At 45.5% G+C, this 24204-nt stretch overlaps 1 protein-coding gene across 6 annotated transcripts; it reads left to right on the forward strand.

The window, feature by feature from the left end:
* Positions 1–8152: 8152 nt before the first annotated feature.
* Positions 8153–23872, forward strand: HEPACAM (hepatic and glial cell adhesion molecule). 6 transcript variants are annotated; one of them, XM_032285069.1, is made up of 8 exons: positions 8416–8666; positions 11666–11806; positions 19718–19976; positions 20679–20960; positions 21255–21348; positions 21856–21929; positions 22213–22283; positions 23218–23872. In XM_032285069.1, exons 2-8 carry the CDS (start codon positions 11714–11716, stop codon positions 23518–23520), a joined length of 1176 nt encoding a protein of 391 aa, XP_032140960.1. In that variant the 5' UTR covers positions 8416–8666; positions 11666–11713; the 3' UTR covers positions 23521–23872. The 6 variants fall into 6 exon arrangements, with proteins under 6 accessions (XP_032140955.1, XP_032140954.1, XP_032140957.1 ...); XM_032285068.1 differs by having other exon boundaries at positions 11676–11806; XM_032285064.1 differs by lacking the exon at positions 11666–11806 and having other exon boundaries at positions 8153–8666; positions 19635–19976; positions 22216–22283.
* Positions 23873–24204: the final 332 nt, after the last annotated feature.

Here is a 24204-nt window from a genome sequence, read left to right on the forward strand (position 1 = left end):
AAGAAATGTCGTTCCTCCCCCATATTGAATCCTGTGTATGACAAATCTATCTTCTTAGTGTCCCTGGCCTAAGCAGTGGGGGCCCTGTTTCCTTTGCTGACTAAGCTTGTTTTTATGAACCTATCACCTGCCTGATCCCTTTTCTCACATCTCGTTTCAGAGCTCTCCTTTTCCTTCCTACTTTTTACTTCTGGGCCTGGCTGAAGGCAATCTTTTTCTGGAGTACAGCATTATGAACAGTAGACAGGAAGCACAGCTGAGTCTAGGCTGTGACAACTTGTAAAATGTGTGACTTAGAGCAGGTTATTTAACCTCTCTGAGCTTCATGATCCTCTTTGAAAAAAATGAAAAAAAAAAATCCCACTGCACAGCATTGTTAGAAGGTTAAATAAAATAATATTCTAAAAGAAAATTTGTAAAGAGCAATACAAATGTTTTATCACTTATACTTCTCAGCTATATGTATGCAGCCATCTCAGCTATAATATATTTCAGCTCCTAGACAAGGATCCAGAGATCGTGTATCTTCTGTTACCTTTGAATGTGCTGCCTTCCTCCTCTTCCACATCCTACCACTCTTATTAATGTCTGGAACACAGAGTGCTCTTCACACAGTAGGCCATTATCAGATGGTGCCCAGCAGATTCCCATTTCTGAGCCTCCCTCTTTGGTAGGAGGGTGAACAGCGGCGGAGGACAGCGAATCCTTCCCCTGACACAGTTGGTGGGTGTACACCCTCCGAGGAGCTAGGAGAAGGGAAACAATGAAGGCTTTCATGAGTTGGGGTGTAATCTGTGGCTTCCCCATGATTTTTCAACCTGTTTATATTTGAGCACTGAAGCTTTACAAGAACAGAACTTGAGAGATATTCTCCGGAATGTCCTTGCTGCATTTTAAATAGGTCAGCAAAAGCTGGATCTTTCCAGCCCTTTAATGCCAATTAATTTCTCCTCTTTGTTCCTCTGGAGAGTGGCTGAATAGAGCACGTTTAGCAATCACAGGCACATGCCTGAGTCCCTCTCAGTTTCTGAGGGGGCTGGAATTCTATTCAGAAATCAAATATTTACTCTCAGCATAAAAAACTTCGATGTTCTCCCATTTTCAGTAGAGAAATGGGAGAACCTCCTTGCTGTCCTTCCAAAATTTACCCAGGACCCCACACCACCCCCAGGATCATATATTTCTTCCAACAAACTCCACACCTTGTGGAGACACCATATCTCTGCAGAACCCTTTTCATCTGAGTAACTCTTCATGTTTACAGAAATCCGCAGGCAGCAAAATCAATGTTCAGGATGAAGGAGCCTTTTGACTCCATTTCTACTTGCTATTTGATGTTTTTCAGAGGCAACCCAGAGTAGGGCCACCTAGGAGAAATTTAGAAAGAAAATGAATTGAAAAAAAATGTTCTTGGGGAGGGCTATTCCTCACTGTCCAGGCCTACAGAAAGCTTGTTTTGTTCTGAAGGGAGCTGGCTAATCTGTCTCTTATTCAGAGGTTGCTGTAGGAGCTGGGCCCTGCCTCCTCTCAACACAAAGCCTCACACAAATTCGTTGTTTCCTGGGCAATGTGCTGCAGTTTTACAAATTCTCTGGCTGATGTTTGCCTCCTGAGTCCTCTGTCCATTAGGAGAAATCAAACTTATGATAGAGACAATGCCAGTATCATTTGCATATGGATTTACACAATGAAAAATAAAAATGAAAATACCTTCACCAAAATTAGCTGGCCCAAGGAGTGGGGAGAGAGGGCCGCTTCATATCCATAGCTTAGGGAGTAGATCCTAGAGGGTAAAGCTTACACCAGGAGGAGGATTTCCTACTGATGCATTAGAAGTTACTCAAAAGCCTAAGCACTTTTGGTGATCAGCCCAAGATCTAATCCAAATTCTGCCACTTAACAGCTATGTGACCTCAACAAGCTGCTAACCTCTCAGAAGTTTAGGTTTTCTTCTTTGTAAGATGGGGTTGGAAGAAATAAATAAGCAAATGTATATAAAGTAGTTGACAGAGTCATATGCAGTGTAGCTCTTTCTCTCTCTCTCTCTCCCTTTCTCTCTCTCTCTCTCTCTCACACACACACACAGAAAGAGAGAGAGAGAGCAGTTAGAAGAGGGAAGTAAGAAGTCTCAGAAATTAACCTCTCCTTACCCCACAGAAGCAGCCACTTAGCTCATATCTGATGGCAGCTGGTGGATAAATACCCCAGCTCCCTAGCCCCTAGGAGGTATATTCTTTACTATCACCCAGGCTCTCAGGAAGATTAAGCTCTAACTGCCCATGATAGTGATTTGTTTGATATGCAACCTTTACTGACTTTCTTTCCTTCCAGTTTATTCCCCCAATGTACTGCCTGGTTGTGCTGCAATTACCTTTTGGATAAACTATTTGACTTCTTGACTTAGGCTCTGCCTCTGAGGAAACCCAAACTAAGATAACAATACTTCTTCACATTTTTGAAGGCCTACAGTCTGAGGATCATCCCTGACTCCATACTCCTGCTTCAGCTGAATTAGTCATTTGAGAGTCATTTCACAGTTCTACATATGCGGTCCTTTTTCCATACCATGTTATACCAAACCTGGAACGTAGTCCTCTGTGTCAGTATAAATGCACACACGCTAATTGTATTCATTTTCTATGCTGCATAACAAATACCACAAATATAGCAGCTTAAAACAGCATACATGTATTATTATTATTTGAGACAGGGTCTGGCTCTGTCACTGAGGCTGGAGTGCAATGGTGCAATTGCAGCTCACAGGAGCCTCAATCTCCTGGGCTCAAAGGATCCTCCCACCTCAGCCTCCAGAGTCACCGGGACTACAGCCACACACCATCACACCTGGCTAATTTTTTGTACTTTTTGTGGAGATGGGGTTTTGCCATGTTGCTCAGGCTGGACTCCAACTCCAGCCATCTGCCTGCCTCAGCTTCCCAAAGTGCTCGAATTACAGGCATGAGCCACCATGCCTGGTAGCATACATTTATTTTCTTACAGTTTCTTTGGGTCAGTAATTCATACACAGCTTAGATGGGTCCACTGCTCAGGGTTTCTCACCACACTTCAATTAAGGTGTCAACTGTCCAAGTTCCTTACCAGAGCCTAGGGTTCTTTTCCAAGCTCATATGGTCATTGGAAGAATTCAGTTCCTAGTGGTTGTAGCACTGTGGTTCCCTTTTGTTGCTAATGTTGTTGTTGTTGGCTGTTGATTGACAGTTGCTCTCAACTCCTAGAGGAGGCCAGCAGTTCCTTGCCACGGGGCCCTCTCATGCCATTGCGGTACACTAGACAATCTCTTTCTGGTCTATGTCTTCTATATTGTAAGCTAACGAAGAGAGTGGCTATCCCATCAGCTTTGCCATATTCTATTGGCTAGAAGCACACACATATACTGCATTTGAGTGTAGTAAAGTTTTGAAGAAGAAGTTTTTTCGAGTTGAAGAAGTTTTGAAGAAGACAAAAGAGGGGAGGTATACAGTGTAACAATGCAAGCTGCTCTTAAATTTTCTTCAATTCCCCACCATGCTGATGTCTCATCCCCTCTCCCTGTCTTGATCTCTCTCTTCTCTGCACTCTCCTTACCCCCAGATTCCTGTTTATTTCTAATGAGGGGCAATTTATGTTTTTGTTTCTTGACTCTTAATGCTCAAGGTCTTACCTTCTACTCCATGTGGCATATCAAGATCTCTTTCTTGCTAAAGAAAATTCCAGCCAGGCACGGTGGCTCACGCTTGTAATCCCAGCACTTGGGGAGGCAGAGGCAGGTGGATCACAAGGTCAGGAGTTCAAGACCATCCTTACCAACATGGTGCAACCCCATCTCTACTAAAAATACAAAAATTGGCTGGGTGTGGTGGTGCATGCCTGTAATCTTAGCTACTCAGGAGGCTGAGGCAGGAGAATCACTTGAAGCTGGGAGGCAGAGGTTGCAGTGAGCCAAGATCACACCAGTGCACTCCAGACTGGGTGACAGAGTGAGACTCCATCTTAAAAAAGGAAAAAGAAAAGAAAAGAAAATTTCCTCATTCACAGGAATTTTGGTGCCATTGGTTGGAAGGTTTTTTCTCATTCTGCTACTAACGATGAATCACAATTTAATGGAGGAGACAGATATGGCTCAATGAATAGCAGGAAATGAATGAAGGGGAGGAGGAGGCATACTAAACATAAAAATCATCACTGATGGGATAGTATTAGTAAGGGCAATTTCTAAACCTCTTTTGTAGTATTACCATTATTCCCTGGAGACAGAAGAACAGGCCAGGTGGGTGGGAACACTCTTACCTCTAATAGTAGAATTATTTAAAATGGTACTTATTCACATGTCATTCATGTGTGTGTTATTTTTTCTTGCCTTTACTAGTAAGTAACTATTTTTTAAATGGTTTTTTTCTTGTTCATTTTTTTTTAAGTAACGTCAGGGTCCTGGGTCCATCAGTAGATTTACCTCTGGGCAAATTACTTACCCTGCTATTCCTTGGTTTCCTCATCTGACAAATGAAGAAATGAGACAAGATTATCTCAAATGTTTGTTGCTGCACAGTGAGTCCACTACTCTGTGACTGTTAAAAGACCTTTAGTTCTTGGGAGACAAAATTCAGTTTTACAGTTTCTTGGCCTTCTTTTTTATTTGTTTGTTTCTTTGTTGTTTTGGCCAGCTCTCACAGACGTTTGCATAGGATGGTGATTCAGTTAAAATCACTAGCTTCCACCAAACACCACATGTTCTTGCTCATAAATGAGTGCTGAATAATGAGAATACATGGACACAGGGAGGGGAATATCACACACTGGGGTCCGTTGGAGGGAGGGGGTTTAGGGGAGGGATAGCAGGGAGGTGGGGAGATTGGGGAGGGATAACATTAGGAGAAATATCTAATGTAGGTGACGGGTGGATGGAGGCAGCAAACCACCATGGCATATGTATACCTATGTAACAATCCTGTATAATTTGCACATGTACCCCAGAACTTAAAGTACAATTTAAAAAAATCACTAGCTGCTTCTTCCTCCTGTTCTAGAGACAGAGACATCTGAGTTTCTGCTGGTGGATCCGTGTCTGTTGAGGGGCTCCATCCTGAGCTGTAGGGTCTCTGTCTGGGTGGTCAGTGCAGAGGTGTGAGGACCAGCAGGCAAAGCTGCCACCAGTGCTGGGGCAAGGAGTCCGGATTCCAGAGCCCCAGAGGAGTTTCCAAATAAGGAGTATTCTGAAGCAACTGTGTGCAGTGAAGGGGCCCAGAGAACTGGGCCACACTGCTCAGAAGAGGACAGTGCCTCAGAAATGAATCTGTCGGAGTGCTCAGAGAAGGCAGGGCTGTGGGCCTTGGCTGAGCAAGGGATGATTGCCATCAGTCAAACAGTTTGTCAACACCACTGTTGGAGCAGTCTCATTATGCAGAGCTCAGAATTGGGCCCCATGAGGAGATCCAGGGGAATAAAGAATTACATTCCCTGCTCCAGAGAGGCTTGCAGGCTCATGAGGAAATGGCCACAGTAACCACACTTTCTGATCAAAAAATTGGACATATGAACTAATAAGTATAAATATACTTATGACGTTAAAGAAATGTAGCATTAATAGTCAGAATATCCCTTTTTAAAAAAACAGCCAGCATCATCAACAATTATATGAGACAGACACACCCAGAGCAAAAAAACTCAAAGAACACAAGGAAGAATAACATTAAGACAAGCCAAGACAGCTGAGATAAACACTCTGTGTTATGTGTGAGGCTGTTACCTTATCTTTCTGAAAGTCAATTGCCTATTGGATCAGTGTCCCCACTCAAAGTGAGCCCCAATTATTTCTGGAAATTCCCGAGGGATCCCTCATATGTGTCCACAAACTGGTCTGTCATCATTCTGGGCCTTACTCGCTCACTCCCCCACCCCCAGTTGTCCAGCTGCTTGAGAAGCCCCTCTAAAAGAGCTAGGGCAAGGGCTCATCCATCCAATATTCAGCTACTGCCTGCTGAGCACCTACTATGTGTCCTGCCCTGTATTAGGTACTAGGGACAGAGAGACAAATAAGATGGCTCTTAAATCAAAGAGCTCTCTGTTTCTTTGGAGAGAAAGGCACATAAGCAGATGATTATACGTTTCTAAAGGCCTACTCAGTCACTAGAAGCAGGATTGCAAAGCTGCTCCTTGTACATTCAGACATACAAAGGAAAGGGAATGCCTTTATGTCTTTGTAGTTGCTGTGATCTTTCACATGGGCCTCTCACCCCCTAGGGTAGCAGAGGAAAATGTCACTCCATCTCAGTAAGCCCAGTCTGATCCAACCATTTTCACACTGTCTTTAGGTAGCTCAGTCTCTTCTTGGATAGCTCAGGCAATTGCTCCAGCAGTCTTTCCAACATCCTCTCCCAACCCTAGCTCCTCTCTAGTAAGAGTTGGGGTAAATATAGGTGGTGTGGCTGAAGCAACCTTGTGGCAACAGGGGGACACAGTGTCTGTGGACCTGTGTAGTACTCTCAGGTTTCCCCCGGTCTCTACTCAGAGTCCACATTCTTTCCTGGCCTGATGAGCTACCTGTGGCTCCCACCTACAGCAGTAGGTGGCCCCAGGTGTTCCCTCTGGCCTCAGAACCCCTGTACATGACAGTGCCTTTGCTCAATCTTCTGTTTCCTGCCAGCTCTCTACCTTCCCAGCACTTCTGAGTCTCTTCAAGGGCTTCTGGGCACCTAGAAGCCCTTGCAAATTCTGTGCAGGCACAAAAAGCCACCTCTGGGTGGCTCAGGGAAGTAGGGATATTGAGAACTTAGATCCTCTTAGTCTCCCTCTAACACATTTTTCTTTCCACAGTGCTTCAGGATAACAGGAGCAAACTTCAGGGTTTTTTTATTTCCAGAACACTATATCCTATCCTCCCTTTACTCCCATCCAGAAGCCTCAGGCCTAGACATCACAGGCAAAGGGGCCACTTATCCACACTCTAGAGGACTCTGTGCTCCAGTCCACAGGCTGCTCCCTGATAAGTCAAGGGGTAGAAAAAAGAAATTAGAATACTCTTTTGTCCCTTACAAAGACTGGCTAAGCCTTTCATCTTGCTATGGACTTTGAAATGCTATTTAAATGTCAGAAGCTGAAAACTGACTCTTTCTTTTTGTGTACCTGCTATAATAACATTAACTCTTCCAGTGGAAGAAAGGTGCCTGGGGTTGTCTAAGGAAAAGTCATAAACACAGAGATGCAAAGGGAAAAAAGAATCCCCTTTATATATTTTAGAATATTTTCAGAGAGTTCTGTGAAGTTCAGTGCTTCCCAGCTCTTCTCCCTCTGCCTAGGCTCAGAAGGGCTATGTAATAATGCTTCAGTTCTAGAAAGCTGACCTACTTAGGCTTTCTCCAGTCTGTAAAGAGAATATTTAGAGAGATAATTTCTGCATTTACAAAACCAAGACCAGGGTTTGGGATGACCAAGAAGGAAGTTGTGAAGTTTGATCTCCCCAAAATGGAAAGATCCCTGCATGAATGAAAAAAGAAACAAGGCAATTTTTAAAAAGTTTAAAATGTCATCTCTGTGACAAAGATTTGCTAGGTAATCTTCTGTGCCAAATCTTCATCAATCCTCCCAACAATCCTTCCCAAGGAAGCGATTCTTTTCCCCATTTTACAGATGAGAAATTGAAGGCTGAAAGAGGTTGCGAGCCCATTCCACCTAGATCACAGTCACTAGGCATCCATTCCCTTGGCCGCCTTCATGAAAAGGTGTACACACGTGAATGGGGGTCAGTGTGGAGGTAGGGTGTTTCTCCTCTTCACAGCCTCGAGACAGGAGGGCGCAGCTAGGCTGTTAAGCTGATAACAGAGAACCCCAGGATGTTGGCTGTTAGGACATTACCTTCCTTTTGCTCTGACACGTTCTAGAAAATTGGCTGGAAGCAGGGGAATGAACAGAGTGGCTTCTGGAAAGAGGTCTCCAGCATCTATGTGATTCTATGATAGAAGATAAAATTCCAAGTTAGAGAAAGGTAAGTGTAAAAGTAATAGAATTCAAACGATTTTCCAGTCTTCTTCCTTTGGGTTGGAACGGGAGTTTTCCATTTCTTCAGCAATTCTCTGGAGTCTTTCACTTCCCAGATTTTTAACAGCTCTTCTCCCTCCCTTTTCAGAGCTTACTGGAGGTCTGTCCTGGCATGTACCCTCCTCCTCAGGGAGAAGGAGTGTGAGGTGGAGACAGGGTAGGTTGGGACACAAGGTCCGATTAAGTGTGTGTCCCAGCTCAGTGCCCTGACTGAACCCCGATCCTCATCTCCCCTGGAAGTGGGGCTCAGCACAGACCAGCAACCAACTGCTGGGCTATGGGCGCCCCCATGTTGGAACCTGAGTTGGAGATTATCTCCTAAGCAGATACACTCTTCCAAACTGGGGATGTATGGCTTGGAAACTAGAAAATGCCAGGTCTGAGGGAGAGGAAAGAACAAGTCCAGCAATACACAGAGCTCTGTGTATTCAGAGGGAAGTTGGCAGGGTTGTGTTCGGGCAGAGAAACTCCGAGTGGTACAAAGGAGACGTGCCCAGAGTGGAGAAATCATGCTAATTGTCTGCACCAGAGCTGGAGAACGCCACCCAAAATGAAGAGAGAAAGGGGAGCCCTGTCCAGAGCCTCCAGGGCCCTGCGCCTTGCTCCTTTTGTCTACCTTCTTCTGATCCAGACAGGTAGGAGGTCGGAAGGGTAAGGAAGGGTCTGGAGAAAGAACCCGGGGCTTTTACAGCAAAGGAAGGGGAGAGTGGAGGGCCTGAATGCCTTTGGGGCGGGAGTGAGGGAGAGCTCAGCTGCTGTGGGAAGCTTCTCAGAGATTCAGGCATTAGCGTTGAATATATTACTTCATTCCGTGTGCCTCCCGCGCGGCCCCTGCCCCTTCCCCCCCAAAAGGCTGCATGGCTTTGGAGCTCCCACGGCATTCAGTACATTAGATGGCAGGCACTGGGCCATTTCATATGGGATGACTTGCTGGCGTGGGCCAGTCCAGCATTCTTTCCAAGGAATTGTGGTGGGGCATGAGGGGTGGGAGTAGGGGAAATCTTTTTGTGCTTCCCCACCCCCCCACTCCGGCTTCTCTGAGTGTAAAAGAGTAAGGCAAATGAAAGAAGCTTTGGAGATAATGAGCCTTCTAGTGTGAAATAGTCATACCAACCTAGCCATAATTCACTCCACACCTTAGCTGCCTACCTCCTCTACCGCCCCCTACCAACTCCTTCCAGAAGTGATCTTATTTAAATATACCTGTTTATGAGTACAAACACCTATGCACACACACAATTGCAGAGCACCTAAGAATTCACAACTTCATGGGGCAAACAGATGCAGAGATCATTTTACTAAACTGCAGGAACTATCATAAGTCAATTATACAGAGAATGCATAGCAATCAGAGAAAGGTCACCTACCCCATCCAGGAAGCTGATGCTGGTGGTGGGGGGTTGGTAGGGTAGGACACAGAGTGTGGGAATATCAGGGGGAGGTTTCCTTGTAGAAGGAATGTGTGCACTGAATTTTAAAAGATGGGAAAATAGGTAGGAGTATGAATGGGCATTAGGGTTGGGAAATGGGCAAAGGTCAACAGCTTGAAATAACATCAAGCATTTAATCCCAGCCCAGCATTTCATCACCGCTGGAGAGAAAAGCATGAATTGAGTTAGGCAAGAGTTTTGTAAACCAGATTCATATTCTGGGTGTTGAGAGGTTGGGGGGTGGTGAGCGGTTTTTAATTTGGGGACTGTCAGGCTTACACGTACCTTTCAGATAACTCACTCAGTCTTCAGGGAGCCATTGGAGGGGAAACCGGTGGCAAATAAAGTAAGAAAGGAAGTTTGTATTCATTTTCTAAGGCTCCTGTAACAAAATACCACAAACTGAGTGGCTTAAACAACAGAAATACATTGTCCCAAAGTCTTGGAAGCCAGAAGTGGGAGATCGAGGTGTCAGCAAGGCCACGCTCTCTCTGAAGCTTCTGGGGAGGGCTCTGCCTTAGGGTTCTCTCCTAGCTTCTGGTAATTCCTTGGCTTGTGTCAGCATCACTCCAGTCTTGGTATGGCATTCTCCATATTTGCACATCTGTGTCCACGTTTCCCCTTTTTATACGGACACATGCTAGAGTAGGTCCACCCAACTCCAGTATGATCTCTTCTTATTAGATCTGCGGTGACCCATTGCCAAACAAGGTCACATTCAGAAGTACTTGGGGGTTAGGACTTCAACATATGAATTTGAGGGGAACACAGGTCAGCCTATACCAAAGCTATTGCAGTAGACCACGAGAGAAATAAGAGGAGTAACATGGACTGAAATTATAATAAAGATAGAGGAAATTAGGCATGTTGAGAAAATGTTTTAGAGGTAAATCAGGAGCTAGTGACCTGTAGCAAGTAGGAGAATCCAGGGAAGAAGGGGGGATTCCTGTGTAAAATCTTAAACAAAAAAAATGAGACAGGGTTGACGGATATGGTGATGAGTATCATACATGTTTAGATTGAAATACCTGTGAGGCTTCCATGTGAAGATGTTACATAGCCTGGAGTTGGGTGGCAGAGAGGTCAGGGTTGGAGAGAGGTATTTGGCAGCTGTCAGCCCATAGGTGAGAGTTAAAACAATAAGCACAGATAATATTACTTAGGAGGGGGAAAATATGGGATGAAAATGAAACATCATATAACCTCAAGATTTGTAGAGGAAGGCAGAGGAAGAAATGCCCATTAAGTAGACAAAGAGGGAACGGTCAGAGAGACAGGACTAGAAGCCCGCGGTACTATCCAGAAGATCAAGGGAGTTGAGAGTTTCAGGAGTAAATCCACACCATCAAATGTGTCAGAGAGATCCAATGTGACAAAGACCTGAAAGAGCCCATTGGTTAGGCAATTAAGAGGTAACTGTTGGCTTTGGTGAAGTGACAATGGGCTGAAGAAAGAATTAGAGCTGAAGGTATGCAGACAGTGAATTGAGGATAGGAACGGCACAAATATACAAAGCAGAAATGGCCCTAAATTCCTTCTGGCCAGCAAATGATAAGGAAAAAAATTACAGAAAGATGATGTCAGTCAGTGAGATTGGGACAAAACAAAAGGTGATCAAGGATATTCTGTGTGAAAAAATGTAACTTAGTGAATACACCAAAACATTCTAAATGTGGCCAGGCGCAGTGGCTCATGTAATCTCAGAACTTTGGGAGGCTTAGGCGGGTGGATGGCGTTAAGCCCAGGAGTTTGAGACCAGCTTGGGCAACATGGCAAAACCCCGTCTCTACAAAAATTTAAAAATTAGCCAAACCTAGTGGTGCAAGCTTGTAATTCCAGCTACTCAGGAGGTTGAGGTGGGAGGATTGCTTGAACCAGGAAGGTCAAGGCTGCAGTGAGCCATGGTCATGCCACTGCATTCCAACCTGGGTGACAGAGTGAGAACCTTTCTCAAAAATAATAATAATAATAATAATAATAAATATGTATATAATTTAAGCTATGCAAATATTATATTAGTTAATGACCTATGATAGATAAGAGGTAAGTGCTGGGAGAGGCCATTGTACTGCTGTGGAATAAAGAGTAATACGAGCTGAGATTCCAGGAATCCCTGCCATTCTTAATATATTTTTTAGGAAAATATCTGCTTCTGGGACCAATAAATTCCAAAATTTAAGTTCCTGGTATTAACTATGTGATAGTCCATTGTAGTTTCAGAGTAGGCCTGGGAAGAGGAAGGACTCTACTCCATGAAGTTTTTCAGGGACCAAGCCAATGGAGCCCTATCAACTTTGACATGTGCTTCCAAAGATCACCCTGAGGTTTATCTCCATTTCTTCCAGGTAGAGAATTTTATTTTATTTTATTTTATTTTTAACAGTGAAACATACAAGAAAGGCTTTGTTAAACAAGGTCTGCAAGTGTTACATATCACTTACACTAGTTCTCTCCGCTACAACTCAGTCACTTGGCCATACTTAACAGCAAGGGACGCTGGCTGGGAAATGCAGTTTTTAAGATTGGCACTAAAGGGGAGACTGGACCATGTGGCTCTGGCTCCCCAAGATTTACCTTAATCTTGTGCCGTGGCAGACAACACCGAGCTAACCCTGAGGCACAGAACATACAGTCTTCAACACTCCGGCCCTGACATGGACAAATGAGGCTTTTCTAAATTTATCATTTTTATTTCCCAATTTTTAAATCCCAATTTAACAAACATTCACATAAGAATTTTCTAGAGACCAGGGCATTATCTGACAGACATAAACACAGCATGCCGTAAGTCTAGGTAATCTTATTTTCAAGGTTTCATTCTCTGGAATCCAAGAACTATTCCATCCCTAGGGACCCAATAGAAACAAGTCTCTTACCTGGGTTCCAAGATTTGTAGCTCCAAGTTTACCTCTACATTGTAGGTGCTGTCATTTTTTAAATTGTCATTAAAAGTTACATATAAGAAAATACATTTAGCATAAAGATACAGTTTTGTGAGCCTTGAAAAAGTTAACAAACCCATGTAATCAACCCCCAAATCAATAAATAACACATTTTGGCCCCTCAGAATCACCTTCATACTATCTCAGTTACTACTGCTTTCCCTCTGGGATTACAGTGGTGTCCTAACTTTTAATACAAATTAATTGTGCATGTCTTTCTATAAGTGGTATCATATGTATTCATTCTTCCATGGCTGAACACCAAGTTTGTAGAATTCATCTATGTTGTTTTTGTAGTTTGTTTCGTCTCACTGCTGTATCGCATTCCATTGTGTGAATATACCACAATTTATTTCTCTATTCAACTTTGACAGACACTTTGCTTGTTTCTAAACAACCCAACCAACTTAGCCCCATTGGGGCTTTATGAATAGAGTTGTCAATATTATGCATTCTATAACAGTACATATCTTTTGGAGAACAGATATGGGTATTTCTTTTGGGGATACTCCTAGGAATAGAATTGCTTAATTATAGGGTATCTGTGTATTTAGCTTTCGTAGGTATGGCCAAACAGTTTCAAAAATAATTATATCAATTTACACTCCTATCAACATGTATGAGTTTCAGATGATCCATATCTTCACCAATAATTGTATTTTCTCTTTTTCATTTTGGCCATCCTAGTGGATATGAGCTGCTATCAAATTCTGGTTTAAGGTTGGTGTGGTGGCTCACATCTGTAATCCCAGCACATTAAGAGGTCAAGGCACAAAGATTGCTTGAGGCCAGGAGTTCAAGATCAGCCTAGGGAATGTAGTAAGACCTCGTCTCTACAAAAATTTTTTTTTAATTAGCTGAGTGTGGTGGTATGTTCCTGTAGTCCCAGCTACTTGAGAGGCTGAGGCAAGAGAATCTCTTGACCCCAGGAGTTTGAGGCTGCAGTGAGGTATGATCATGCCAGCCTGGGCAACAGGGTGACAACTTGTTGATAAAAAAAAAAAAAAAAGGTTTAAAATTTTATTTCCATCATAATTAGTGTACCCATTTTCCTATTGCATTGTTTGAATTTCTTTAAAATGTGTTTTGTGGGCATTTAAAATATATGTTTTGCATATGTGCCTTTTATAGGATATATGCATTGCAAATATCTCCACCCACTTTATGGTTTGCCTTTCACTTTCTAAAGACTATCTTTTGCTGAATAGAAGCTCTTAATTTTATTGAGTCTAATGTATCATTTCCTTCTTTGATGGTTACCACTTTTGTGTCCTTTATAAGAGATCTTGTGTCTCCCCTCAAGTCAAGGATATGGTCTGTTTTCTTTTTCAAATGTTGTTGTTTTGCCTTTAACATTTAGATCTGTAATCCATCCAAAATTAATATTTGTGTAAGGTGTGAGGTAAGGGTCAATTCATTTTTATCCCAGTTGGCCCAGCACTGTTTTGTGAAAAGCACTTTTCTCCTGCACTGCAGTGTCACCTTTGTCATCATTTGAGCAATAATATTTAAATCTGTTTTCAGACTTTCTGTTGATCTATTTGTCTATCTTTGTGTGAAGATCACAAAGTAAACTTCCTGGGATTTTGATTTGTATGTATTAAATTATAAATCAGTTAAGGAGAATTGACAACTTAACAGGAGTAATTATTTTGGTCCAAAAACATGGTAAATCTCTGTATGCCATCTTAATACCTATTAACTAGGTACACATTCCTGAATATCTACAATCCTTAGATTGTAGATAAAAAGCTACCAGTTCCTGGATCCCAAAAGCCTTCTTCACAATTTCTCTTTCCTGGGTTTCTCTTATACCCCTGAATAATTGGCACTTCAAATGATTTGTGGGCCTCAACAGGATAGCAACATAAGAATACAACACAGCAGCCCCAACATCTATACTATGAGTGATGCACCTATAGAACAGCAGAGGAGGGGGGTGGTTTTCTCAGATCCTCATTAATTAGGAATAATATTAAAAATCAAGGGACGGGCGCGGTGGCTCACGCCTGTAATCCCAGCACTTTGGGAGGCCGAGGCGCGTGGATCACGAGGTCAAGAGATCGAAACCATCCTGGTCAACACGGTGAAACCCCATCTCTACTAAAAATACAAAAAATTAGCTGGGCATAGTGGCGCTGTAATCCCAGCTACTCAGGAGGCTGAGGCAGGAGAATTGCCTGGACCCAGGAGGCAGAGGTTGCGGTGAGCCGAGACCGCGCCATTGCACTCCAGCCTGGGTAACAAGAGCGAAACTCTGTCTCAAAAAAAATATATTAAAAATCAAAAGCAGAAACAGTATGTTTTCCTTTTAGGAAACCGAAGTGTTCTGTCCTTGGATTATTAGATGCAGTTCTGGCTACCACACCATAAAAGGAAATAATACAGTTGGAGAAAGCCCAGGGAAGGGTACCTATGATGGCCATAGGATGAGGAGATTTCTTTGTGGAGATAGACCCAAACTAATCAAAAAACTTTTCAGATGCAAAGGGACATGGCAGCAGTCTTTGGTGTTAGGGAATATAGATAAGGTGTGTATAGACCAAATCCTAGAACACACATTTGGCACCACCCCTATTGACACTTTTAAAAGGTAAATTTAAGACAAATACTGGTGAAAGGAAACTTTGACCCAGCAAAGTGGGCAGATAAAAATGAATGGATGGTGATTTCTCTAAGGGAAGACCCTAATAAGAAAAGCCAAGGCTGTCTGCAGGTGCTTTCTTATACCCTAAAGTGTGACATTCCCAGGCGTCACAGCAGCTCAAAATCCTACTTGAGGAGAGGCCACCACCCTACCCCAGTACCATATTGTTGAGGGTGATAGGGTACATCTTGCTGAGATCTCAATTTCCTTTCCTTCAGCCTCTGGTGGGAACAGAAACTTTCTACCTCCTGATGCCTCAGAGACAATGATTAAGTTAATCGTTTCTCAAGGTTGAGTGGTCCTAGTCCATTTATTTCCACTCTGGACCTTAGTTGTGAGCTATTTCCTCATTTTTATGTCATACTTTGGCTCCTGTCCCAGTTCTCTTTGTCCCTTGAAAGTTGTGGAACCTGAACTTAATACAGAGTATGATTTTGGTTAGAGTTTTTGGGAAACTGTTTGCTCAGCAAACTGCTCTATAAGCTGTCAAGAAAGACTCTTTCATTCACTTAATGAACACGTGTGAATACATCCTTTTGACCCATGGACATACACATGATCACAGGCACAATGAGAGGACTTATCTATAGGGTGGTGAGACGTCAGGCAATCTATAGGCCGTAGCTTCTCCAATATTTTCATCCAGAAATATCAACTTTAAATTGGCAGAAAGGCTTCAGGGAGAAATATATCGCGAAAAGCTACTAGGACTTTGGATGGGATGGGAGAGCATGGAAGCCAGGGAAGCTCCAGGAGGCCACAGAAGATAGAAGGGAAAGAAGAAATCCCTTCCACTTTTTTTGAGGTTTTCACTGTCCAGACTCCTAGAAGAAGGAAATGAGACTCCTCAAAGTTTGGTGCTTGGGGTCATTACACCTGTGCACCCTGACTATCTGAGATCCATGTCTCAGTTAATTTACAAAGTTTGTTTTGCTAAAGTTGAGGATGCGTGCCCGTGACACAGCCTCAGGGGGTCCTGATGACATGTTCCCAAGGCGGTCAGAGCACAGTTTGGTTTTATACATTTTAGGGAGACATGAGACATTAATCAACATATGTAAGATGAATGTTGGTTTGGTCCAGAAAGGTGGGACAACTGTAAGCAGGGAGGGGGCTTCCAGGTCATAGGCAGATAAGAGACTAAGAGATAAATTGTCGCATTCTTTTGAGTTCCTGATTCGTCTTTTCAAATGAGGCAATCAGATATGCATTTATCACGGTGAGCAGAGGGGTGACTGAATAGAATGAGAGGCAGGTTTGCCATAAGCAGTTCCCAGCTTGACTTTTTCCTTTAGCTTAGTGATTTTGGGGCCCCAAGATTTATTTTCCTTTTACACACCAATTTACTTAACTCCAGGGTGGCTCTGCATACGTAATCCTCACATGCACAGCACACTGCTACACACTGGGTCTTGAGAAAGGGGGGTAGATGTTCCCCAGCTATTTGATCATCACTCCAGGGACTTTAATCAAGCTCATGCCTTTTTTCAGGGCCACCTTTTGTTATACATACCAAAGCCTATGCCTATTTGCCTAAAAAGGGAAATTTGAAAGTTTGCTTTTCTAAATCAAGCCATGCCTTGGACCTAGCAGTTGATAGGCAGGAGATCCCATTTAAATAATCACAGAAATTAAGAATTAAAAAAAACCTTATGGATCATGTGGCCAAATGGACTTTGGTCTGATGCACAGAGCTGATAGGGATTCCTAGTCGCTCCTTGGGTTACTGACAGGGACAGGACTCATCCCCAGCACCTCTTCTACCAAAGCACGTGAGATGGAACCATATTTCATTTCTTTCCATTTTTATTTAAGATTTTGTGGGAAGAAAGTATTGTTAATTTTTAAAAGTCTGAAAATAGTTTATGTTGTTCATTTTGCCTGCCCCAAATTAAGATTTTCATTCAACAGCAAGCATATGATATTCAGATATTCACACATTTAGCTTTGATCATTAGAGCTGTCTCTTCTGCTCTTTTGTTTTGTTTTGTTTTTTGTTTTTTGTTTGTTTTGAGACAGAGTCTTGTTCTGTTGCCCAGCCTGGAGTGCAGTGGTGCTATCCTGGCTCACTGGAAGCTCCACTTCCCAGGTTCAAGTGATTTTCCTGCCTCAGCCTCCCAAGTAGCTGGGATTACAGGTGTGTGCTACCCCACCTAGCCAGTTTCTCTTACTTTTAGGTTTTTATGATTCTAACATTTCTGGCAGGTAGTGGATCATAGAATGTCAGCACTTGGGCCGGGTGTGGTGGCTCATGCCTGTAATCCGAGCACTTTGGGAGGCCAACACGGGTGGATTGCCAGAGCTCAGGAGTTCAAGACCAGACACCTGGGCAACATGGTGAAACCCTGTTTCTTCAAAAAATAAATAAACAAATAAACCAACTGGATATAGTGGCAAATGCCTGTGGTCCCAGCTACTTGGAAGGCTGAGGTAGGAGGATAGCTAGATCCTGAGAGGCAGAGATTGCAATGAGCCAAGATTGCGCCAGTGCACTCCAGTCTGGGTGACACAGTGAGATCTTGTCTTAAAAAAAAAAAAAAAAGTCAGAGCTAAGAAGGCACCTAGAGATCTTCTGGTCCTGCTTCTTCATTATACAGAGGAGGAAGCTGAGGCCCAGCAAAGTGAAAAAATAGCTAACTGGCCTTTCCTTGACCATTTCCAAAGATGAGGAGCTCACTACTTGGCAAATCACTTGTTCCAAAAATGGATCTAATATATTTAGTAAATAAAATTTGCTTTGATCTTCACCACCAACCTTTTAGTTTAATCGTCTCTTGGTTTGGTCTGTGTCCTCTAAGCACAAGGAGAGACATAAGGAATGAAAAGGTACAGCTCAGTTTCCTCAACACTGAATGGGAGCAGCAGCAGAGTGAGAAACAAGGCTGGCTGAGAAAGAAAGAGGGAGCTTCAGAGGGAATGACAGTCAAAGGAAGCGGCAGGAGGTGCAGAGGGACCGAGAATCTGGCGTGTACGTGCCTATTCAGCTAAACTCAGCCCTCTGCCCAACTGGCATGCTCTCCAGAAGACCCACCTTCAGGTGGTTGGATTGCTCTACAAGGCCAATTGACACCAAATAACAGCATCTATTCAAGTCTCAAAGCTCCTAAGAGGTCTCTGAAATGTGAGATGTGTCTCTGGATATAGCATCCGTTGCACAAGTGGTAAAATCCCAGATTTACAGGGCTGGAACAAACCAATGAGACCATCTAGCCTACTACTTCTGTTATGTATAGGGAATCTGAGTTCCAAACAGATGGGACCCTCCTAAGTCATGTATCAATAATAAGGCCCAAAACTCTGCTCAATTTTGTGTTCTCTCTGCTGTATGACAATGACTAATATGCATACTGTACTTTCCAATCCTGTGAACTTGATAAGGCAGTTGCTGTTTTTTTTTTTTTTTTATTTTTTTACTTTTTTGAGATGAAGTCTCCCTCTGTCACCCAGGCTGGAGTGCAGCGGCACTATCTCATCTCACTGCAACCTCTGCCTCCCCGGTTCAAGCGATTCTCGTGCCTCAGCCTCCAGAGTAGCTAGGACTACAGACGCATGCCACAATGCCTGGCTAATTTTTTGTATTTTTAGTAGAGACAGGGTTTCGCCATGTTGGCCAGGCTTGTCTGGAACTCCTGACCTCAGGTGATCCATCCGTCTTGGCCTCTAAAAGTGCTGCGATTACAAGCGTGAGCTACCACACCCCGCCTTGTTGTTATTATTATCCTTATTTTACAAATGAGAAGAATGAGCCTTAAAACGATTGTGTACTCAAATCCACATAGCCAGTAAGAGCTAGAGCCCAGTGGGACAAAGCTTTTCTGATTCTAAGCTCTTTGTTCTACCCATCCCAAATCCCGCTTCTAGGGGTACAGATTGGGCTGGAGTTCAGGTGAATTCCCAAAACCACCTTCCTACTTGCAGAACTGTTCTTCACTGAGTGGCCTAGTAAGATGCTACATGCATCTACAGAAAAGATGGGGGAGGCTCTTAGTATAACTAGAAAGTGGTCAAGTTGTCTTCAGGCCCCTAAGCTTTCCCTTTACTGGCACTGTCTCGTGACTTGCTCCTTTCTTTGTGAACCTATGTTCCCATGCTATCTCCATCTCACCCTCCCAATCCCCAATCGAGAAGATCTGACAAATTCACCCAGAGGTCTAATGACTATAAGCTTCAGATGAGATAGGGATTTTTGTCGGTTTTGCTCATTGATATATCCTAAAGACATAGAAAAGTGTCTGGCACATAGGAGATATTCAATAAATATTTTTATCAATGGATCGCCTAGGGTGTGGGTGAGCTAGAATCTTCCACAAGAGGAAGGCAATGGACAAAGTGCCAGGGAGGCAGAGGGCCAGGTGGAAGAAGGATTGAGGGCCATGGGATGACTGTGAGGGAGGACACAGGGGCAGAGGTGCACAGAGCTACCATGGAGGAAGAGATAGCACCAAGGGGGAAGCAGCCAGGATTGGCAGGAAGTCAAGAGCCAGACAGGCAAGGCTTTGGGAGCTCAGAGGGCTTAAAGTTGGGAGTGGGCTAAGGAGCCCAGGGCCTGATGCTGCCCTCTTCCTCATGGGTCTCTGTTCACAGACCCCCTGGAGGGGGTGAACATTACCAGCCCCGTGCGCCTCATCCATGGCACCGTGGGGAAGTCGGCTCTGCTTTCTGTGCAGTACAGCAGTACCAGCAGCGACAAGCCTGTAGTGAAGTGGCAGCTGAAGCGTGACAAGCCAGTGACCGTGGTGCAGTCCATTGGCACGGAGATCATCGGCACCCTGCGGCCTGACTATCGAGACCGTATCCGGCTCTTTGAAAATGGCTCCCTGCTTCTCAGCGACCTGCAGCTGGCTGATGAAGGCACCTATGAGGTCGAGATCTCCATCACCGATGACACCTTCACTGGGGAGAAGACCATCAACCTTACTGTAGATGGTAAAGTGCTCTGGCAGGGAAAGAGGCAAGACTGGCAGGTGGGACTGGGGAAGGGTCTGCCCAGCGCACCAACTAGACCAAGGGAAAACCAACCCAAAAGGCACTTGGAAGCTGAGACTGAGGCAAGTGGACGCTAGAAGTTGGCAGACAGGCACAGCACAGCTAAATCATGTAGTGTGATTGCCATGTGCCAGAAACTATTCTAAGTGCTTTGCATATGTTGACTCATTAAATCGGGATAGTTAATATCATTATTCCCATTTTGCAGATGAGGAAAGTGAGCCACTGAAAGGTTGAATAACTTGCCCAAGGTCACACAGCTAGAAGTGATAGAGCCAAGATTTTAACCTAAGCACTTGGACCTATGCTTAGCCCAACTAAAATATCTTCCTGGCTAGGTCAGTTTAAGACATTAAAGCCCAGTGGTCTTGGGAAGGCATTTGGAAAGAGGGAACGAGGGCAACACCATGTGTGCCTTGTTCAGAATTTACCCACTGTGCCTAGTTAGTGCTCCATAAATGGTGAAACAAATGAAATAAATGATGGGAAAGGACTGGATTTAGGATGCCTGAAGTCTTCTCAGCCCACAGATTGAGTTGGAAGGCAGTGTTAAAGGTGTGTTGGAAGGCCGCGAGCTGAAAAAGGGGAAGGGGGACATTTCTTAGCCAATGACTCACAGGCTCCCCCGTTCCTGCGGCTCAGTGCCCATTTCTAGGCCGCAGGTGTTGGTGGCTTCGACCACTGTGCTGGAGCTCAGTGAGGCCTTCACCTTGAACTGCTCGCACGAGAATGGTACCAAGCCCAGCTACACCTGGCTGAAGGATGGCAAGCCCCTCCTCAATGACTCGAGGATGCTCCTGTCCCCTGACCAAAAGGTGCTCACCATCACGCGCGTGCTCATGGAGGACGACGACCTGTACAGCTGCGTGGTGGAGAACCCCATCAGCCAGGGCCGCAGCCTGCCCATCAAGATCACCGTATACAGTGAGTTTCCTTGCAGGCTTTCCTTAAGTACTTAAAGCCCCAAGAGGCAGGTGACCATGAGAGACTGAGGACATCCCAAAGAGTGTCACTGGGGGGGAGGGGACAGAGATGGACAAACTGTCCATGGAGGACACCAAGAGGTAGGCAGTGGGTTCTGTGCAAGCTCCACTACCAGCATCAGCCAGGCATGTGGCCTGGGGCTCCCCTTCTCTTCCTTCCATGGCAGGATGCTCTGCTCACCACACCTTGCCCCTTTGAAGTTTCTCCTGCCTCTCTGCTTCTCTCTCTCCCTAGGAAGAAGCTCCCTTTACATCATCTTGTCTACAGGAGGCATCTTCCTCCTTGTGACCTTGGTGACAGTCTGTGCCTGCTGGAAACCCTCCAAAAGGTCTGGGTAACTCTCCTGAGCACCCGAGTCCTTCAATCCATCCCAAACCTAAGCCCTATCTGAAGTCTCTTTACGTGCCTTTCCTCCCAGGGCTCTGTATCTCTTCCCCAAAGATCCAGTCTACCACTGCGTGTGCAGCAGCATCCTGTGCTCCAAGCCCCACAACCCTAGCCCAGTAACAGTAGTTTTTCACTTGCCCAGCACCTTTTTTGGGGCCAGGTACTGTGGCTGTGGTTAGCCTGCTACCTTTTGATTATCTGCAGTTTACAGATAATGACACTGAGACTCGAATTGGTTAAATGACTTGCCCACAGTCACAACGCTAGTGACAGACTCAAGGTGCAAACCTAGATGTGGCTCATTCCAAAGCTCATGAACTGTACCCAGCCCATCTTCCTGTCACAAGGCCTCTTTTATGGCCATCAGATTCTTCCCTGTGTCCCCATTAGATCTTCCCCTTCTCACATTCAATAGTTTGGCTCATGGTGGGGCTGGATTGATTCACAGGAAACAGAAGAAGCTAGAGAAGCAAAACTCCCTGGAATACATGGATCAGAATGATGACCGCCTGAAACCAGAAGGTGAGCTCCCAGCCACCCACTCATCCATCCCATCGACACGTGTCAGTGGGCTGCTGGGAAAAGACAGAACTGGGTGACAAGGAAACGAGCTCTGCAGGGCCCCTTCCTCCACCAACTGCACAAAGACTGCAGAGGAGGGAGAGGTTTGGCCAAGGTAGGAGACAGGATATTCAGATATGTTGGTGGAGGTCGTGGCGGGCCAGTTAGGGAACACAGAGAGTAGGTGCCAGCTGGGGTGGAGAGTCTGTACCTGAGCCAGCCACCCATTCTCTCCCATGTGCAGCAGACACCCTCCCTCGAAGTGGTGAGCAGGAACGGAAGAACCCCATGGCACTCTATATCCTGAAGGACAAGGTGAGCAGCTCTGGGCTGGGTGCCCAGAAACATACAGTGAGTCCCTCCCACATGCCTGGTGCTAGAGAGCCATACCATAATCCTATCCCTTTATAGCAGCAGTCCCCAACCTTTTTGGCATCAGGGACCGGTTTTATGGAAGAAAATTTTTCCATGGATGGTGGGGGTGGGGGGTGGTCTCGGGATGAAACTGTTCCACCTCAGATTATCAGGCATTGGATTCTCGTAAGGAGCATGCAACCTAGATCCCCACATGTGCAGTTCACAATAGGGTTCGTGCTCCTATGAGAACCGAGTGCAGCCACTAATCTGACAGGAGGTGGACCTCAGGCGATAATGCAAGCGATGGGGAGCGGCCGTAAATACGTAGGAAGTTTTGCTCTCTGGCCTACTGCCTACCTGCTGCTCTGCCGTTACGTTCCTAACAGGCCATAGCCCAGTACCAGTACTTGGCCTGTAGGCTGGGGACCTCTGCTTTATAGTACTCAGAGTAACCCTGTGAAATGTATGTGTCATGACCATTTTAGAGATTAGAAAAACAAGGCTGTGAGGTTAAATGACTTGCTCAGGACTAAACAAGTGAATGAGTGGCAGATCTAAGTTTCAAACCTAGGTCTTTGGACACGAGTTCTGGTGATTTCCACCCTATTGCACAACTGACTCTGTCCCAGGCTGTCCATGACCGGTGGAAAGAGGAGAGTAAAGGAAAAAAATCGCATTTCAACATTTACTGAACACCTATTATGTGCCGGGAGACCCCATGCTCAGTGTGGCATATTGCCAGAAAAACCAGACCTCTGTCTGCCCCTTCCAGGAGGGGGGCGTGCAGAGGGAACCGGGTGCCTCCCCTCGGAATTCCAGCGAGCTCCGACACCAGGCGCGCTCCCAGGCTGGGCGGACTGTCCTCTGACCCCTGCGGGGCGTGTCCTTGCAGGACTCCCCGGAGCCCGAGGAGAGCCCGGCCCCGGAGCCTCGAAGTGCGACAGAGCCCGGCCCGCCCGGCTACTCAGTGTCTCCCGCCGTGCCCGGCCGCTCGCCGGGGCTGCCCATCCGCTCCGCCCGCCGCTACCCACGCTCCCCAGCGCGCTCCCCCGCCACCGGCCGGACGCACACGTCGCCCCCTAGGGCCCCAAGCTCGCCCGGCCGCTCGCGCAGCGCCTCGCGCACACTGCGGACTGCGGGCGTGCACATAATCCGGGAGCAGGATGAGGCCGGCCCGGTGGAGATCAGCGCCTGAGCCTCCTCGGGACCCCCTGCGAGGCGCCTGCGGTCTGCGGCCGGCTGCCTTGGGGAGGGCTGGGAAGCCAGGGGGCGGTGCGCTCTGGGCGAGGGGAGGTCCCGGCGGGGCGCTGGTGTCTCGGGTGTGGACCTGTGTGAGCATGCGCAGACGGAGGCGAGTGCGCGGAGGCGGCAGTGCAGAGGTGGTGAAAGCGGCTCGCTTTTGCTTCCGGTTTACTGGCTGTGTTCTCAGTTGGTATAGGTTGTGCCCTCTTAGAACCACATAGATTATTAAATTTCCGGTCCAATACCCGAAAGGGATTTATGGAAACTAACATCAGTAACCTAATGCCCGTGACTATCCTGTGCTCTTCCCAGGGAGCTATGAGGTTTCCCACTCACCACCCTTCCTTCTGAACAAATGCCTGAGTTCTGAGGCATTTTTTTTTTTGGGAAGTTCAGATTAGAGATGCCACTTTCCCGAAATTCACAGCTGTACTTAGCTAAGGAGAAGCCAGATGCAGGTAACTGGGTGTGCAGGGGCTGTTCTGAGCTGGGGGATCATTGTGAAGGCCTTTTCCCCTGAGCACCTGGTACCTGGGGACCTGCAAGTTGGTGAGAGAAGGGTACAAATACATTTCTCTTTTTTGTTTGTTTGTTACGACAGAGCCTCGCTCTGTCGCCTAGGTTGGAGTGCAAGTGG

This window comes from Sapajus apella, unplaced genomic scaffold (assembly GCF_009761245.1).
Source record: "Sapajus apella isolate SASKATOON/1434 unplaced genomic scaffold, GSC_monkey_1.0 scaffold16, whole genome shotgun sequence".
NCBI lineage: Eukaryota > Metazoa > Chordata > Mammalia > Primates > Cebidae > Sapajus > Sapajus apella.

Bases quoted from the DNA above. Each gene is read 5' to 3' on its own strand.
- HEPACAM (XM_032285063.1), top strand. From the start codon at position 8,402: ATGCCAGGTCTGAGGGAGAGGAAAGAACAAGTCCAGCAATACACAGAG. The intron at 20,961-21,254 runs GTGAGTTTCCTT...CTCTCTCCCTAG, and splicing joins CATCAAGATCACCGTATACA to GAAGAAGCTCCCTTTACATC. The intron at 22,284-23,217 runs GTGAGCAGCTCT...GTGTCCTTGCAG, and splicing joins TCTATATCCTGAAGGACAAG to GACTCCCCGGAGCCCGAGGA.